Genomic DNA, 18203 nt, shown 5'->3' with positions numbered 1-18203 from the left:
CGGGGCTTTTAGGGCTGTAGAACCCTGCGATCCCCTCATACCCAGCAAACATTCTGACCTCCTAGAAAAGAGGGGGCATCAGGGGAGGAAAGACGGGTACTGGAAAGATAAGGTTTAGTGCCCAAGGAGGGACTGGACAAAATACACGGGAGCACTTGGGAGGTATTATTTCACAATGTTATTTTCGCAATGTTTCTAAACATATAAATATCACATGTTCCTGTCTCCATGGTAACCAGACCCTTGGAAAACGCGCCTGACCGTCTTTACATCTTCGTGTTCGCGGTTACTCCACCGACGACCTTTTTTCTTCTTCTTCAACAAACTTTATTTGAACGAAACAGTCGATTGTGCGAACACCGGCCTTCCGCTGTGAGCTTGCAAGTGGACGGCGGTCGCCGAGGGTCATCCCGCCTGAAACATGGCGGCTCACCTGAAAAAACGCGTCTATGAGGAGTTCTCTAAAGTGGTTCAGGTGAGACAAACAGCCGTGAACAGTGGAAGACGGGAGGCCCCTTTCCAGCTCTGCCTTCTGGTGCTCCCCGCTGAGGCCGCGCCATCCCCGGGTTCGGGTTTAAAGAAATCCCGAGGCCTCACGCCTTGATGTCATAATAACATTGGAGGCTAAAATGTGAAAATAAACTGTGTTTACTAAAATACGGGAGCATTCGGCGCCCATTGGTGCTGTGACAAGGCCCCCGAGTTCCAGACCCCCGCTAGAGATAACGCCCCGTATGTGCAGTATAACCCACATCACGCTCAGCCAGCCCTTTCTACCAAAGGCTTGAGATGAGAATAAGCAATTTCTGGTATTTCGCCATCTGTTACTCTGAGATCCTCCAACCGGCTCCTGGGGTGGGAGTAAGAGATTTTCAGGCCATTCCCCGACCCATCAAATCTCATCACACTAAGCCGTAATGCAGCAGCTGGGATGCCGGGGGGTTTGTCGAAATCCTGCATCCGATGCGAGGCTTCTTTTAATTCATGTTAAACATAATCGCCTTCAGACAGCGCGACGCTTCTTTAATGCACGCATCGCCTAAAGACACCAACAGGACTCGTTTCGCCTGTATATACGGTACGTTTTATAGCGGGGAAAAAAACATGCATTTCGGGAAATCTGGCTTTGTGCCCAAGCCTGATGGAATCATAAACTACATAAACCAGCTGAAGAGGCCGTGCAATACGTACATATGTGGGAATATAGATGGATAGATAGATAATTTCCTTTTTTTTGTGCTTTTGTTACATGCTCAGCAGCAGCCTGTCGAGGAGATCTCGGCGAAAAAGCTTCGGCTCACGAAACCGAGCAAATCCGCAGCCCTCCACGTGGATCTGTGCAAAGCGGCATCGCCGTCGGACGCCCTGCAGCACCTTCTGCACTTCGCACGCAAGCCGGTGGAGGCCGACAGCGTGGAGGGAGTGCTGAGGATCCTCCTGGAGCATTACTACAAGGTGCGGGGCGCCCGTAACGCGTTAAAAACTCATTCCGGTCCGGTTACCGTTAATATAATAAATATGGGAATAAAGAAAATCCTATATTTATATTTTTTAGATGATTAAATATTTATATACAAAATATCTTTTTTGTTTTTAGAAGACGCTGTTTGTATATGTTTCAATATTTTAATTTTTTCAATTAAAATGTTATTATAAATTGCAATCTTTTTCACTTTAATGCCCCCCCCCCCATCAAAACCGGGAACACTTTTGGGATGTTTAAAAATTTAAAATTATGACCGCCGCATGAAGCTAACCTGCCGATACCGGCAGCGGCCAACATGGTGGCTGGCATCGTGACCCCCATATTCATCGATCTGCCGTCTTCCTTCCAGGAGAACGACACCTCTGTCAGGCTGAAGATCGCGTCGTTACTCGGCTTACTGTGCAGGACTTGCGGATTTTCCCCCGATTGCATTGTGGACGACGTGATCAATATTCTTCAGAATGAAAGTAAGTTATTTTACGTTCCAGCGAAATTCTGTTCCGATTAACACTGGTTTTGCCAAAAAAATATTATATTATAAATATATTATATTTTTAAATTTAATTAATATGATAGATATAATAATGATAATAAAGATATAATTTGCCTCTCCTAGAATCCCACCAGGTCCTGGCCCAGCTGCTGGACACTTTGCTAGAGATCGGGTTAAAGCTGCAGGAAAACGTCTCTCATCGCGTGCGGCTCGTTGACGTGGCCTACAAGGTACCCGGAGCTGATGGCTTGTGGATAGTGGAGCGGGGGCAGGGGTGGGTGTATGAGAGAACGTTTCCCATAAAGGAAATAAGAGGGAATAGACTATATATATATATATATATATATATATATATATATATATATATATATATATATATAGTGGATATAGCATATATTAGAGAAGGGGGGAAAATGGAGTCTGTAGTTGAAGTCTGGAGCTTATTGGGACAACGTAGAAAATAATGTACAGTTATGCAAGCTTTTGGAGAACTCTTATTCGGTCGGCTGAGACCTCCAAGCCCTCAAAAGCACATGGTACCGTTTTTACCGAGTCGTATTCCCCCTTTTAGTGGGTAGGGATGGGGGGGGGGGTTGGTTACAGGTTGGTCTGCTTTAAGGGGGGGAAAAATACAAATGAAAACATTTTTTGTTTATCCAGTAGGGTGCTATGAGCTGCTCGGTGCTGTCTAATAACGCTGGCTTGAGCTTTAAATGTTTGGGTAGTGGTTCAGTTTTAAGTTATTTGAGGCAAATGAATTTTAAATGTATTTTTTTTTTATAATTAAGGGGATTCCTTCATTGGGGGGGATTAAATATGAAGGGGTTAATACATGTAAACCTCTTGTGTTGATCCCACAGCATCTTTTGGACACGTCTCATGGCGTCAGAAACAAATGCCTGCAGCTCATCGGATGCCTGGGAATCGTGGATAAAATTGCCCCGAAAGAGGCAGAAACTGCGGCGGCCAAAGACGTCCAGAAGGTTATTGGGGATTACTTCAACGACCAGGACCCCCGTGTCAGGACTGCGGCTATTAAAGCCATGGTGAGCCCCCGGTCTGAGGGGGGTTCTGGAGACTTTGCGTGCTTTTAGGCCAGGGATGTCATATTCCAGCCTCTAGGACTACAAACCGACCAGGCTTTCCGATATCCCAGCACTGAGCCGCGCAATCTAAAGGGTTTGAACGGATTAAATCTCTTGTGGTCAAAGCAGGGATTTTCCGTGTATGTGTATATATAATTAATTATATAATGTGTCTGTGAGAGATATATATATATAATTTATCACGTGTATATTATAAGCTGCATATATGTGTTAGCAGCCAGTTTAATAATATAAGACGACCCTGATTATAAGACAATCCACACTTTGAATAAACAAAGAATGAAAGGCCCTGAAAATAAGTGAATATAAAACAACCTATAATTATTCCAACACCTCATGTTTTACTTTGAGTTGCGAAATTCTTAATTGTTCTGCAAATTGCAAATCTTGAAATTAATGAAGGGTTGAGTTATCACTTTTTTTTTTTCCTGAACAAAGCCTAGCCTTGTATTTGAGTAAAATAGGGTAAGTAGTTGGGGCTTCTGGCTCCCCGCGGGGGCTGAACCCCCTCCGTAGAGGCGTGACAGGTGATAAGTTACCCGCTGTAATGTGAGGAGCGCAGGGTCCGATGGATACGTTTATTGTGAGCAAACAGAATAATTCATTCTCGTGTCTTTAGTTGCAGCTGCATGAAAGAGGATTGAAGTTACAACAGGCAACCTATAGCCAGGTATCGTCTTCTTTCTTTAAGCTTTGTGACTCTCTAATAGACTTCTAGTTGGGGGTAACGTGATCTGCTTTTATTTCCCTCTGTCCAGGCCTGTAAACTTTTGTCAGATGACTACGAACAAGTCCGAAGTGCCGCAGTACAGCTCGTCTGGGTCTTAAGCCAGAATTACCCAGAAAGGTATTTCATATAACCCAAAGTGAGCAAAAATGGCCGTATTTGTTTGCTCTTTTAATGTAATTGGGAGGATTGGGCTGCATCGGTTTGATCCTGGTGCTGTAATAAGTTTCATAACCTTTATTGGTGCCGTGTGTCCTCAGCATCGTTCCCATCCCGTCCTCCAATGAGGAGATCCGCCTGGTCGACGACGCTTTCGGGAAGGTCTGCCATATGGTCAGCGACGGCTCCTGGGTGGTGCGAGTGCAGGCCTGCAAACTTCTGGTAATTGGAATTATGGATTTACCTATTTTAGGCGATCTATAGTAAACACAAGTTCATATGACATTCCAGTTACTTCTATAGTGTACGGCCCGTATAACTAATCCCGTCCTTATAACCCGTTATATCCTGTATATTCCTCATATTATATATTATATACTCTCCCCCCGTATAACTAATCCCGTCCTTATAACCCGTTATATCCTGTATATTCCTCATATTATATATTATATACTCTCCGGCCGTATAACTAATCCCGTCCTTATAACCCGTTATATCCTGTATATTCCTCATATTATATATTATATACTCTCCGGCTGTATAACTAATCCCGTCCTTATAACCCAATATATCCCTGTATATTCCTCATATTATATACTCTCTGGCCGTATAACTAATCCCGTCCTTATAACCCGTTATATCCTGTATATTCCTCATATTATATATTATATACTCTCCAGCCGTATAACTAATCCCGTCCTTATAACCCAATATATCCCTGTATATTCCTCATATTATATACTCTCTGGCCGTATAACTAATCCCGTCCTTATAACCCGTTATATCCTGTATATTCCTCATATTATATATTATATACTCTCCGGCCGTATAACTAATCCCGTCCTTATAACCCGTAATATCCCTGTATATTCCTCATATTATATATTATATACTCTCCGGCCGTATAACTAATCCCGTCCTTATAACCCGTTATATCCCTGTATATTCCTCATATTATATATTATATACTCTCCGGCCGTATAACTAATCCCGTCCTTATAACCCGTTATATCCCTGTATATTCCTCATATTATATATTATATACTCTCCCCCCCGTATAACTAATCCCGTCCTTATAACCCGTTATATCCTGTATATTCGTCATATTATATATTATATACTCTCCGGCCGTATAATCAATCCCGTCCTTATAACCCGTTATATCCCTGTATATTCCTCATATTATATATTATATACTCTCCGGCCGTATAACTAATCCCTTCCTTATAACCCGTTATATCCTGTATATTCCTCATATTATATGTTATATACTCTCCGGCCGTATAACTAATCCCGTCCTTATAACCCGTTATATCCCTGTATATTCCTCATATTATATATTATATACTCTCCGGCCATATAACTAATCCCGTCCTTATAACCCAATATATCCCTGTATATTCCTCATATTATATATTATATACTCTCCCCCCGTATAACTAATCCTGTCCTTATAACCCGTTATATCCTGTATAGTCCTCATATTATATATTATATACTCTCCGCCCCGTATAACTAATCCCGTCCTTATAACCCGTTATATCCTGTATATTCCTCATATTATATATTATATACTCTCCGGCCGTATAACTAATCCCGTCCTTATAACCCGTTATATCCTGTATATTCCTCATATCATATATTATATACTCTCCGGCCGTATAACTAATCCCGTCCTTATAACCCGTTATATCCTGTATATTCCTCATATTATATATTATATACTCTCCGGCCGTATAACTAATCCCGTCCTTATAACCCAATATATCCCTGTATATTCCTCATATTATATATTATATACTCTCCGGCCGTATAACTAATCCCGTCCTTATAACCCGTTATGTCCCTGTATATTCCTCATATTATATATTATATACTCTCCGGCCGTATAACTAATCCCGTCCTTATAACCCGTTATATCCTGTATATTCGTCATATTATATATATTATATACTCTCCCCCCGTATAACTAATCCCGTCCTTATAACCCGTTATATCCCTGTATATTCCTCATATTATATATTATATACTCTCCGGCTGTATAACTAATCCCGTCCTTATAACCCGTTATATCCTGTATATTCCTCATATTATATATTATATACTCTCCGGCCGTATAACTAATCCCGTCCTTATAACCCGTTATATCCCTGTATATTCCTCATATTATATATTATATACTCTCCGGCCATATAAATAATCCCGTCCTTATAACCCGTTATTATCCTGTATATTCCTCATATTATATATTATATACTCTCCGGCCGTATAACTAATCCCGTCCTTATAACCCGTTATATCCTGTATATTCCTCATATTATATATTATATACTCTCCGGCCGTATAATCCCGTCCTTATAACCCGTTATATCCTGTATATTCCTCATATTATATATTATATACTCTCCCCCCGTATAACTAATCCCGCCCTTATAACCGTTATATCCCTGTATATTCCTCATATTATATATTATATACTCTCCGGCCGTATAACTAATCCCGTCCTTATAACCCGTTATATCCTGTATATTCCTCATATTATATATTATATACTCTCCGGCCGTATAACTAATCCCGTCCTTATAACCCGTTATATCCTGTATATTCCTCATATTATATATTATATACTCTCCAGCCGTATAACTAATCCCGTCCTTATAACCCGTTATATCCCTGTATATTCCTCATATTATATATTATATACTCTCCGGCCGTATAACTAATCCCGTCCTTATAACCCGTTATATCCTGTATATTCCTCATATTATATATTATATACTCTCCAGCCGTATAACTAATCCCGTCCTTATAACCCGTTATATCCCTGTATATTCCTCATATTATATATTATATACTCTCAGGCCGTATAACTAATCCCGTCCTTATAACATTGTGTGTGTCCCAGATGTAAGGCAGTTGTTTTCATTAACGTGTCTCTCTGTTCCTGCCGAAGGGCTCTATGCAGCAGGTCAGTCCTCACTTCCTGGAGCAGACGCTGGACAAGAAGCTCATGTCAGACCTGAGGGTGAGTCTGTATCGATTTAGCAAAATATATAAAAAAAAATCTGAGTTATTTAAAGCGCTTTTATTGTATTACTGATTATTATGTGTTTATAACGCACTCGTTCGCTCCCGCAGAGAAAGAGAACGGCTCACGAGCGCGCGAAGGAACTGTACAGCTCCGGGGAGTTCTCCAGCGGCAGAAAATGGGGCGATGACGCCCCCAAGGAGGAACTGGACAGCGGCGCGGTGAACCTCATCGAATCGGGGGCGTGCGGGGCGTTCGTTCACGGCTTGGAGGACGAGATGTACGGTACGGAAAACCCGCCGTGATATCATTACTCAGCTGCGTTGACGCAGTTAGCGGCCCTCCGGCGGGGTGCGGAGCGCTGTGAGGCGCTGGTGGTTGTCGATCGCTCCCAGCGCTCATCTGTGTTGCGTTCCTGCAGAGGTGAGGATCGCCGCCGTGGAGTCGCTGTGTCTGCTCGCTCGCTCCTCTCGCCCCTTCGCAGAGAAGTGTCTGGACTTCCTGGTGGACATGTTTAACGATGAGATCGAAGAGGTCCGTCTGCAGTCCATCCACACCATGCGCAAGATATCCGATAACATCACTCTGCGGGAAGACCAGCTGGATACCGTGCTGGCCGTGCTGGAGGTACGGCTCGCGAAAGCTTCGCTGCGTAGTCCGGGGATCCCAGTGGCCCAGCCGGCCCTCTGCCCAACAAGCCGATATCACAAAATTAGATATAGCCCCCTGGAGAAGATAGTCCAAAAAGTCTCTGTTACTTTTGTGTGACTGTTCATCAATTAAGATGTACGCGTCATGTAAGAGACCACAGAAGTCCCTTTTTGCAGGTTCAGTGCGTCTCCCGGACACAGAGTTGCTCACCGGATCTCTCTGCAGTCCCAACACCGGGATCTTGGCTTTTTAAAATTACATTTTTCCTCCTCCTTTTAAGGCGTCACTGATTTATCTATACGTTATACAGGGGGCCGGTCACTGATTTATCTATACATTATACAGGGGCCGGTCACTGATTTATCTATACATTATACAGGGGGGCCGGTCACTGATTTATCCATACATTATACAGGGGCCGGTCACTGATTTATCTATACATTATACAGGGGCCGGTCACTGATTTATCTATACATTATACAGGGGGGCCGGTCACTGATTTATCTATACATTATACAGGGGGCCGCTCACTGATTTATCTATACATTATACAGGGGGCCGCTCACTGATTTATCTATACATTATACAGGGGGCCGCTCACTGATTTATCTATACATTATACAAGGGGCCGGTCACTGATTTATCTATACATTATACAGGGGGCCGGTCACTGATTTATCTATACATTATACAGGGGCCGGTCACTGATTTATCTATACATTATAGCTTTGGATGGGCCATCGGGAGCATTCTGTTGGTTGTTATGGCGATTGCTCCGCTTTGCACATAGTGATTGTCCGCCACGTTCCTGTTCTGCAGGATTCTTCCCGAGACATCCGCGAAGCTCTGCATGAACTCCTGTGCTGCACCAACGTGTCCACCAAGGAGTGCATCCAGCTGGCCCTGGTGGAACTTCTGAAGAACCTCTCCAAGTACCCGACGGACCGAGACTCCGTGTGGAAGTAAGTATTCGATTCAGTCCCATTCATCAGCGTGTAATCCCCGAGAGCCGGAAGGACACGGGCTGCCCCCTGAGATCGCTGGATAACGTTCTTAGTGTTAGAGGGTCAGAGGCTGAGATGGAATGTAAGGATGTTTTTATTTTACTGGTAGATAAGTGGAACAGCCTCCCAGCAGAGGTGGTAGAGGGTAATACAGTGAGGGGGTTAAACATACATGGGATAGACATACTGCTCTTGACAAGAATGACGACTGATTAAGGTTTGAGTCTTTACAGCAAACGGGCAACTAGACGGGGGCCAATTGGGGCCGATCTGCCGGCAGATTGTAGGTTTCTATGTAACAACGGTTACTGTTTATGGGGGAAAACCTAATAAAAAGCATTTAAGCTAAATTGACGTTTCTTATACTGTCGCCAGCGTGATGTGGAAAGTAGTTTTGTCGGTCGGTATTCCTCGTCCCGTGACGCGCGGCGCGGTTCAGGACGTAAAACCCGTTCGCTGTGAAGATTTCTCAGAATCCCGTTTTTTGCTCTCTTTCATTTTTTTTTATTTTTTGCAGATGTCTGAGGTTCCTGGGCAGCCGGCATCCCACCCTCGTCCTGTCGCTGGTCCCCGAGCTGCTCAGCACCCACCCGTTCTTTGACACCCCCGAGCCCGATATGGATGATCCGGCCTGTATCCCTTTCTTGGTTTTTCCATAACGTTTGAATGAATTTATATATATATATTTACTGTGTGTGTATATATATATATTTACTGTGTGTGTGTGTATATATATATATATTTACTGTGTGTGTGTGTGTGTGTATATATATATATTTACTGTGTGTGTGTGTATATATATATTTACTGTGTGTGTATATATATATATTTACTGTGTGTGTGTGTGTGTGTGTGTATATATATATATTTACTGTGTGTGTGTGTGTGTATATATATATATTTACTGTGTGTGTGTGTATATATATATATATTTACTGTGTGTGTGTGTGTGTGTATATATATATATTTACTGTGTGTGTGTGTGTGTATATATATATTTACTGTGTGTGTGTGTGTGTGTGTGTGTGTATATATATATTTACTGTGTGTGTATATATATATATATTTACTGTGTGTGTATATATATATATTTACTGTGTGTGTGTGTGTATATATATATATTTACTGTGTGTGTGTATATATATATTTACTGTGTGTGTGTGTGTATATATATATTTACTGTGTGTGTGTGTGTATATATATATTTACTGTGTGTGTGTGTATATATATATTTACTGTGTGTGTGTGTGTGTGTGTGTGTATATATATATTTACTGTGTGTGTATATATATATTTACTGTGTGTGTATATATATATTTACTGTGTGTGTGTGTGTGTATATATATATTTACTGTGTGTGTGTGTGTGTATATATATTTACTGTGTGTGTGTATATATATATATTTACTGTGTGTGTGTATATATATATATTTACTGTGTGTGTGTATATATATATTTACTGTGTGTGTATATATATATATATATTTACTGTGTGTGTGTGTGTGTATATATATATTTACTGTGTGTGTGTGTGTGTGTATATATATATTTACTGTGTGTGTATATATATATTTACTGTGTGTGTGTGTGTGTGTATATATATATTTACTGTGTGTGTGTGTGTGTGTGTGTATATATATATATATATATATTTACTGTGTGTGTATATATATATATTTACTGTGTGTGTGTGTGTGTATATATATTTACTGTGTGTGTATATATATATATTTACTGTGTGTGTGTGTGTGTGTATATATATATATATATATTTACTGTGTGTGTGTGTGTGTGTATATATATATTTACTGTGTGTGTGTGTGTATATATATATATATATTTACTGTGTGTGTGTGTGTGTGTGTATATATATATTTACTGTGTGTGTATATATATATTTACTGTGTGTGTGTGTGTGTGTATATATATATTTACTGTGTGTGTGTGTGTGTATATATATATATATATATTTACTGTGTGTGTGTGTGTGTATATATATATATATTTACTGTGTGTGTGTGTGTGTATATATATATATTTACTGTGTGTGTGTGTGTGTATATATATATATATAATGATTATAATTATCTGAAGTTCGCTCCGGGGACCGGAAAGGCAGAATTCCACCGATTTTTTTTATTTTTTATTTTTTTTTATATATTATATATATATTTTGTTGAATTGGTCCGGTTTCGGCTTTTTTTTTATGCCGTATTCTTGTTTCTCGTCCCTCTTTGCTGCTGTTTTGCGCTTTAACTCGTCTCGCCAGATATTGCTGTTCTGGTTTTGATTTTTAACGCCGCCAAGACCTGCCCCACTATGCCTGCCCTGTTCTCCGATCACACCTTTCGTCATTACGCGTACCTGCGAGACAGTCTCTCCCACCTCGTCCCGCCTCTCAACGTACGTTTCTCGTCTAGATTGTCAGCTCCTTTGATCAGAGCCCTCCTTACCTTTTCCTTCCTGTGCGTACGAATCATTTTGTGATTCGCTATTTATGATGTAATATATAATATCATTTCCCCTCTTCAGTTGCCGGGTGTGAAATGGTCTTGGATACCGGATTTGGAGAAGGCGACCCCCAACGAGGACCCGTCCCAGCAGTTCCTGCAGCACAGCCTGGAGCGGGTGCACAGCCTTCAGCACCTGGGCTCCCAGGGGACACAGGAGCTGCTCGAATACACCATCAGGTGCACGTAACCGCCGGGGGCTATGGGGGGCTCTGATTCATTAATTACCAGATTCTGCTGCAGTCGCAGTAAGGATAACTATGTCTGTGTATAATCGGCCCCATTGGGCTTGTTTGTGTCATTCGCTGACGCGGGGTCTGCGGTGGGGAAGCGGGGTCTGCGGCGGTCTCTATCAGAGCGAGACCTCTGTGCCGGGTGTAATATTTATCGCTTTCCACTTTGTAGAGACCTGCAGAGGATCGGGGAGCTGCAGTACGAGCTGGCCGGAATGGCGGACTTCTCGGCCACGTACCTGCGCTGCCACTTGCTGCTGACCAAGGTTTGCCGCTTACTGCCCTTTACTGCATAAATAACCCTCGGCTCGGCGGTGGATTTTTCCGCGGTGTATTCACCGCCGCTGGCCCGGATAAAACTAATAATAATTTCTCTTCTTATAACGTTCTCTTCAGGCTTTGAACGAGAAGCTGTGGAGCTTGGCGGCTCCTCTCTGTCTGAACCAGAATCCGCAGACAGCGGCCGCCGTGAAGCAGGTGACATAAAATAACCGCCTGCTTAATAATTAAATATCGCTCGGGGCCACGGCGTGCGTTATGGGGCTTTTGGAGATTTGTTCTTTGCGTGTTGGGAAAGTGACCGTATTAACCCTTTCGTGACACAGGTGTTATGGTGTGAGCGGCAGCACTCGCCTTAATCGCCGTGACATCAGATGAGTGTCACGGGAGCCCCCGTCCGAGGTATATCCGTTAAATGGTGCACTCGGGCACTCCGCTTCTGTAGGCGTCGGTGCTGGAAGGTTCCGGGAGGAGCGGAGAAACTAACGGACCCGGCTGGGAGCTCCGATTTCGCCACCTGCTGGCTGATTACATGCGGCGCGATCAGCAATGCGAGTCTACGGAGCTTTGCTTGCTGATCGCAGTTTGGAGGGAAGGGAGTGAGAAACAACATACCCCCCACAAAGGGAAAAGGGGGAAAAAAGTAATAATACAGTAAGCTCAGTGATGTCGTTATGACATCACTGCTTACATAAGATGTGTGAGATCTTTGAGGAGATCCATATTGATATATAGGGGGGTATAGAATTTTGTTATTTAAGGGTTATTGTCCCCGAGTTGAATATCTGGGATACTCTCAACAAATATACCCTCCAAGTTTAAGCTTAGTGAATAGCATCATTAACCCTTTCCATCAATAAAGACCTTGTGCCGTTAGTGTATGGCGGCCGGCATGCGGCGTGACTGGGGGCCGGCCGGGCCATCTCCTCGTCACGTATTCGCGTCGTTTCCGGCTCTGCGCCACCAACCTCTCTCTGTATTCTGTGACTTTTTTAGATCCTTGAAGAAACCTACAAGATGGAGTTCATGTACAGCGGGCTGGAGAGCCGTCAGGTGGCCATAATCCACCACATGAGGCTGCAGGCCAAGGCCCTCCAGCTGCTAGTGACGGCCCGCACCACCAGAGGGTGAGCATGCGCGGGGATCGCGGCCGTTCTGTTTTGGGTTCATATCCTGCTTTTCTCTCCGTTCTCCCAAGGCACTTTTTTTTCCACGAAATCTATCTTTTATTTAGTGAATATTTCTCCCTGACGTCTTTTCTCGTTCTTTCTTCTTCAGACTGTTCTCTTTTGTGTTTTTTCACAGATTTTAACTCCCTTTTTTCTTCTTATTATTATTATTGTCAGCGTGGAGCCGCTGTTCGGGATGTGTGAGCAGTTCCTGCAGGAAGTGGACTTTTTCCAAAGGTCTGCAAATTTTCCACCAATACTTTCTTTGTCTATTATTGATGGCTTTCGTGTATCCGAAATATAACGATATACCGGGATGTAGGGTCGGCATTAACAAAAACCTGGTTTTTATCTCATTTTCTCCCAATAAACTCCCTTTATCTGCAGACCTGGAGCCGCCGTTGCTGTCAGTCATGTGATATTTTGGGTGACTTTTCCGGCTCAAACCCCACACTGAGCTGACACTTTATGGCAATGATAATGAAGTCTGTTCCTCCATAGACTTTCATTAGTGAGAGTCCAACTGGGTGACTAAGACTGAGCCATTCTATTCCATACAGACAGTATGATAAGGAATCGGGGGGTTTGTTTAGTAGATTGGGATCAGAGTTGTAAATCCCGTTGGTTTCACCCCCGGAGGTTGGAATCTTTTATCCGAATCCTTAGACGTTCATTAAGTCCGCGCCGGTTCTTTCCTGTTTGGTGTTCGGTCGGAGTTTCTGACTTTCCGTTGGGTTTTCTGTCTCCCTCCCGACGCAGATCGTTTATCTCTGAACTCCCTCAGATGCAGGAGAGCTTCGTGGATAAGCTGCTGGATCTGATGCCCAGACTGGTCAACTCAAAGCCGCTAGAAATGGTTAAAATCCTGCAGGCGACCCTGCGGCAAAGCAGCTTCCTGCGTCTGACTCTACCAGAGCAGGTAAACCCCAGACCCCGCCGGCAGATCGGCCCCATGCGGCCCCCGTCTCGTCTGCCTGCTTCTCCTGCTGTAACGACTCAAACCTTAATCAGTCGTTGGTCTCGTCTTAGATTCAGGAGCCGTATGTCTATCCCATGCATGTTTAATCCCCTCGCTGTATTACCCTCTACCACCTCTGCTGGAAGGCTGTTCCATTTCTCCCCCACCTTTTTCATCTACCACCCGTCCCTGATTTCATGGTTCTGGGTTATTGGTTGGATTACGTGTTTTGTACACACGGAACTCAAACGTTTGCCTATTTCTTACAGATCCACAAAGCTTCGGCCAATATTATAGAACCAGCTGAGGGGTCAGACAACCCGATCCGCTTCACCTCGGGCCTGGTGGTGGCTGTGGACGTCGATGCCACGCTGGACCACGTACAGGACCCGCAGAGCACCGTCAAAGTCCAGGTGTGATTGTGTGTCGTGATGCGTTGGAGCAAAGGCTGCCCTGCAATATCCCCAAAACATTGGCCCCATCCGGCCCCCGTCTAGTCGCCCGTTTCTCCTGCTGTAAAGACTCAAACCTTAATCAGTCGTTGGTCTCGTCTTAGATTCAGGAGCCGTATGTCTATCCCATGCATGTTTAATACCCTCACTGTATTACCCTCTACCACTTCTGCTGGGAGGCTTATCTACCACCCTGTCAGTGAAGTAAAAGTGTGTTCCTTTCAGGTGGCCATAATACACCAGATGAGGCTGCAGGCCAAGGCTCTCCAGCTGCTAGTGACGTCCCGCACACACAGATAAAAATAAAAGCAAAGCACCAAAATACACCCCCCTTTAAGTCCTGACTACAGTCTCCATCATCTGAAGCTTAGTAAATCGTATGATGCAACCCCCCCCCTTGTACTTGTGAGCCAATAGAAATAAACCCCAATCTGTTCTGCCATTCGACAAAGTCGACCTCGGTACGGCTGTCCCCTGTATCTAGTACTCTCATCTTCCATGCTTTAGCGATGCGTACTTTAATATTTTTATATACTTTTTTTATTTATTTTTTAGGTAACCTACCCAGACGGACAGGTCCAGATAATCCACCCCAAACCAGCGGATTTCCGGAACCCGGGGCCCGGGCGGCACCGGCTCATAACCCAGGTGTATCTTTCACATACGGCCTGGACAGGTAACCGGAAAAAATGGGGCCCTTCTCACAAATCAGCATTTTATTAATATAGTAATTTTGCCCTATTTATTTCTACGTATAACGTGCGACTGTCCCGGTTCCGCGTGAGCTGGCGGGGGGAGAATCCCGGTTCTGGTTCCGTTGACCGGTTCTGACCCCCCCGTTCTCTGTTCCAGAGCCCTGCCAGATTGAAGTGAGGCTCCTGCTCGCCTACAGCTCCACCCGGAGTAAAGCATCGAGCAGCTCGGCCAAAGCGTGCGGCGACGGCCCGGAGACCATGCCCCCCGCCGACAGCACCACGGAGGGCACCGTCCACCTCAGCAAACCCGTCAGAGTCTACCTGATGCCCAAGCCGGCCAGGAGGTGAGAGATCCGGAGGGTCCGGCTGCCGAGGGGCACAGCGCTGGATGTTGGGATGCTGAGTATCCCCCGGGGGGCCGGCTGCAGCCATCGCCAAAAACCGGCAGAACCGCTGAGGAATCGAGAGAAAATCTTTGTATTTTAGATGTTTTCTTTACTCCAATAACACCAAATAGATACCTGCCTAAATTACATCATACTGAGGGCTCTGTCTACTAAATGATGGGAAATGACATCATACCGAGGGCTCTGTCTACTAAATGATGGGAAATGATTCTGCAGAGCTTTTGTGTATACGACTGTTACCGGTGCTGTGAAGGGGCCGGTAACGGCCCGCGGGGCTCTGTCAGGATGGAGAGAAGTTTTGAGGATAACGCAGGAATTGGAGGGTTCTCCCCCAAACCCCGATCGCTGGGAACAGTAAATGTTTGTAGACTCTGCGGATTCCGCTTTATAACGAATCTCTCTGTACATTAAATGTAAACGTGATGTAATGGGGGGGGGGGGCGGCGCGTGTAGTACCCATGCCCCCCCCCAAAGCACAGTTGCTGTTGGTGTGGAGACACTGTACAGAGTATTAAAGTGTAATATAAACGGGTTTAACCCCTGCGTTGCCTCTTTATTGCTAATAACTTTGTGTTTCTTGTGTTAAATCGACGACACTTTTCTGACCCCAAAGCTAGAAATGTAATTTCATTAAAATTATTTACAATCTGCTGGAAGATTCCGGGCTGACCCCACCCCGAGATGTCTCTTCTCTCGTGGAGCGCGGCCCCCTGACTGTATTTAAGGTGATTGGGCCAATCAGCAGGTGGAATGAAAGACCCCGCCCACTTTGAGACCCTGCGCTGCCAGAGCGTTGTACTCTTCCACCGCCTTCTCCGTCTGGAGGACCCTGACATCGACGCCGTGGCCTCGGACGTACTCCAGCGTAGCCGGCGGGACCTGCGAGGGACGAGACGACACAGATTACCCTGTGCAAAGGATGCAGGAAAAACATGCAGCATTCACACAGATTTACTGGGACGGAAAAACAGATCTCATATCCGGCTCGGGGGAGACGTTTAAATACATAAAGAGTTAATAAAGTACAGGAGGGAGTTTATTTCAAAGGAGGAGAAAAGTTACAACAGAGAGGATCAGGCTGAGATGGAACGGCAGGACGTTTTACTTTACTGAGAGGGTGGTAGATAAGTGGAACAGTCTCCCAGCAGAAGTGGTACAGGGTATTGAACATGCATGGGATTGGCTCTAAAATAGGACCAAGAGTCCTAGTAAGGGGAGAGGGATGTTGGCTACGATTATTTCACAAGGATTTCCCCCGCAGAACGTCGCCTCTCTGGGTATTTACCTGCAGGGCCTCGCTCATCCCCCGGCCGATCACCAGCGTCTCCACACCTTTCTTTACCACCTCCTCCAGGTCAGCGGGTTGGACGCCGGGATGATGCTGTTTGGAACGGCAGAAGAATTAAACGCGGATCTCAACAAACCGGGCAGCTTTGGTCTCTTCGATTTACAGAGGGGGTTATGAAGAGCAAATCCGGCACTGTCTTATCACCATGGCAACCAGCAGGCATTGGTCGGGGATTCTGAGGCCGTTTGGAACTCGCATTACCAGCTTCACCGTCCGGAAGCAACGCTGACTACTACTCCGAGCAGGAGAGGAGATGCCAAGCGTGGCTTTGGATGGGATTCACGGGAAGAGGGGGACAGACATTCAGAAAGGGACAGGAAGTCCCAAACTTCGTTATAGCTAATTGGGGGGGGACGAGAAGTCTGCAAAGTTACCCCACTGATTTAACTATACATCATGCAGGGCCAGCCACTTCCGGATGACGTCTTACGTTGGTTCCGGTTTCCCGCCAGTCCCACGTCCTGCTTCCTCCCGGCCAAACCTTACAGTCCTTGTACTGGCGGCCGCCGACGTTCATGCTTCCCCAGGACAGCTTGGAGATTTCAGGAGAAGACATTTTGCCACACGGGATCTATGGGGGGGGAGAGAGGAAAGGTAGCCATATGTGACAAGCATTTGAATTATTCCCAGCATGCATCGCTCAGAGCCCATGCGCAAGCCCGAGAATCCGGATGTCAGGAACGCTCCGTATAGACGATAAAGCCCTAATGACAAAATGGTTTCATATATTTAGCAATAAAACGGGATGCGCTCCTGACCAATGAACGCACGTTAAGGTAACCTTTTGCGTGCTGGGCATATTTTTTGCTTCGTACAGGAGCTCATCCCCCACGCTGCAGAAAAAGCAGGGGGTCCACAATAACTTTCCAATCGTGACATTTTGCCTCATCAATATTTTTTTGGACAGGAAAACCGATAGGCTGTTGCCATAGAAGCAGAAAAGGCACCATAAGTTTGTGTTATTTGTGCGACAGAAACTTTTTACAGGAAACAAAGTGTCTGAGCAGCAAAAGTTTACTTAACTACAGAGGGGGCAATAAATACTTCAGCCAAAGCGAAAGGGCTGGGCTTTAGTCTCTTACCCCTAGTACAAGGCATGGCAGTGCTTGGGGCAATAGAGCAGGCCGGGGCTGTTCGATCACACTGCCTCTATGGCCGGATTTAAAGGCCTTTGGCTCTTTAAATGAGGAGCTGGCTGGATGCCAAGAGCCCGGGCTTAACCTTTACCCGCAGAGTCAGCTGCTACATCTGCCCCAGGGGGGTAGATTCGGCCAAGCCCAGGTAATTGGCAGCATGCCTTCTGCGCACATAGAGCAATGGGTTAGGGGCAAATACATGCCATAGAAATTGCCACAACTGCTGGGGGGCACTGATTAACCCTTGGAGGTTAGTGGCGAAACAGGTAGCATGCAGAGTAGTCAGGAGCGGGGGCGCGTGAGTGCGTGAGTGAGTGAGTGAGTGAGTGAGTGAGTGAGTGAGTGAGTGAGTGAGTGAGTGA

The 18203-nt window shown here is 44.9% G+C and overlaps 2 protein-coding genes across 3 annotated transcripts; one reads left to right on the top strand and one right to left on the bottom strand.

Annotated features, from left to right (window-relative positions):
* The first annotated feature begins 421 nt into the window (after positions 1-421).
* Positions 422-15298, top strand: LOC149279839 (integrator complex subunit 4). Of its 2 annotated transcripts, none has more exons than XM_089500846.1 (23): positions 422-475; positions 1264-1455; positions 1836-1953; positions 2103-2209; positions 2840-3025; positions 3705-3755; positions 3844-3932; positions 4073-4193; positions 6925-6996; positions 7110-7284; positions 7421-7626; positions 8470-8612; positions 9172-9287; positions 10924-11057; positions 11187-11344; positions 11570-11663; positions 11794-11874; positions 12673-12803; positions 13023-13082; positions 13605-13764; positions 14073-14216; positions 14811-14931; positions 15108-15298. In XM_089500846.1, exons 1-23 carry the CDS (start codon positions 422-424, stop codon positions 15296-15298), a joined length of 2904 nt encoding a protein of 967 aa, XP_089356972.1. The 2 variants fall into 2 exon arrangements, with proteins under 2 accessions (XP_089356972.1, XP_089356971.1); XM_089500845.1 differs by having other exon boundaries at positions 1258-1455.
* A 797-nt stretch (positions 15299-16095) lies between these two features.
* LOC149279838 (mth938 domain-containing protein-like) lies at positions 16096-17261 on the bottom strand. Its single transcript, XM_089500850.1, has 3 exons — positions 17136-17261; positions 16643-16738; positions 16096-16236 (listed from the first exon to the last, which is right to left on the bottom strand). The coding sequence occupies exons 1-3, from the start codon at positions 17259-17261 to the stop codon at positions 16096-16098; spliced, it is 363 nt and encodes a 120-aa protein (XP_089356976.1).
* Between the last annotated feature and the right edge of the window lie 942 nt (positions 17262-18203).

The sequence above is a fragment of the Sceloporus occidentalis genome, unplaced genomic scaffold, assembly GCF_023333645.1.
Source record: "Sceloporus occidentalis isolate IW3139 unplaced genomic scaffold, rSceOcc1.0.p SCAF_160, whole genome shotgun sequence".
NCBI classification, from domain to species: domain Eukaryota; kingdom Metazoa; phylum Chordata; class Lepidosauria; order Squamata; family Phrynosomatidae; genus Sceloporus; species Sceloporus occidentalis.
The sequence above is the reverse complement of the archived record's forward strand: the minus strand, read 5'-3'. Positions and strand labels throughout refer to the sequence as shown.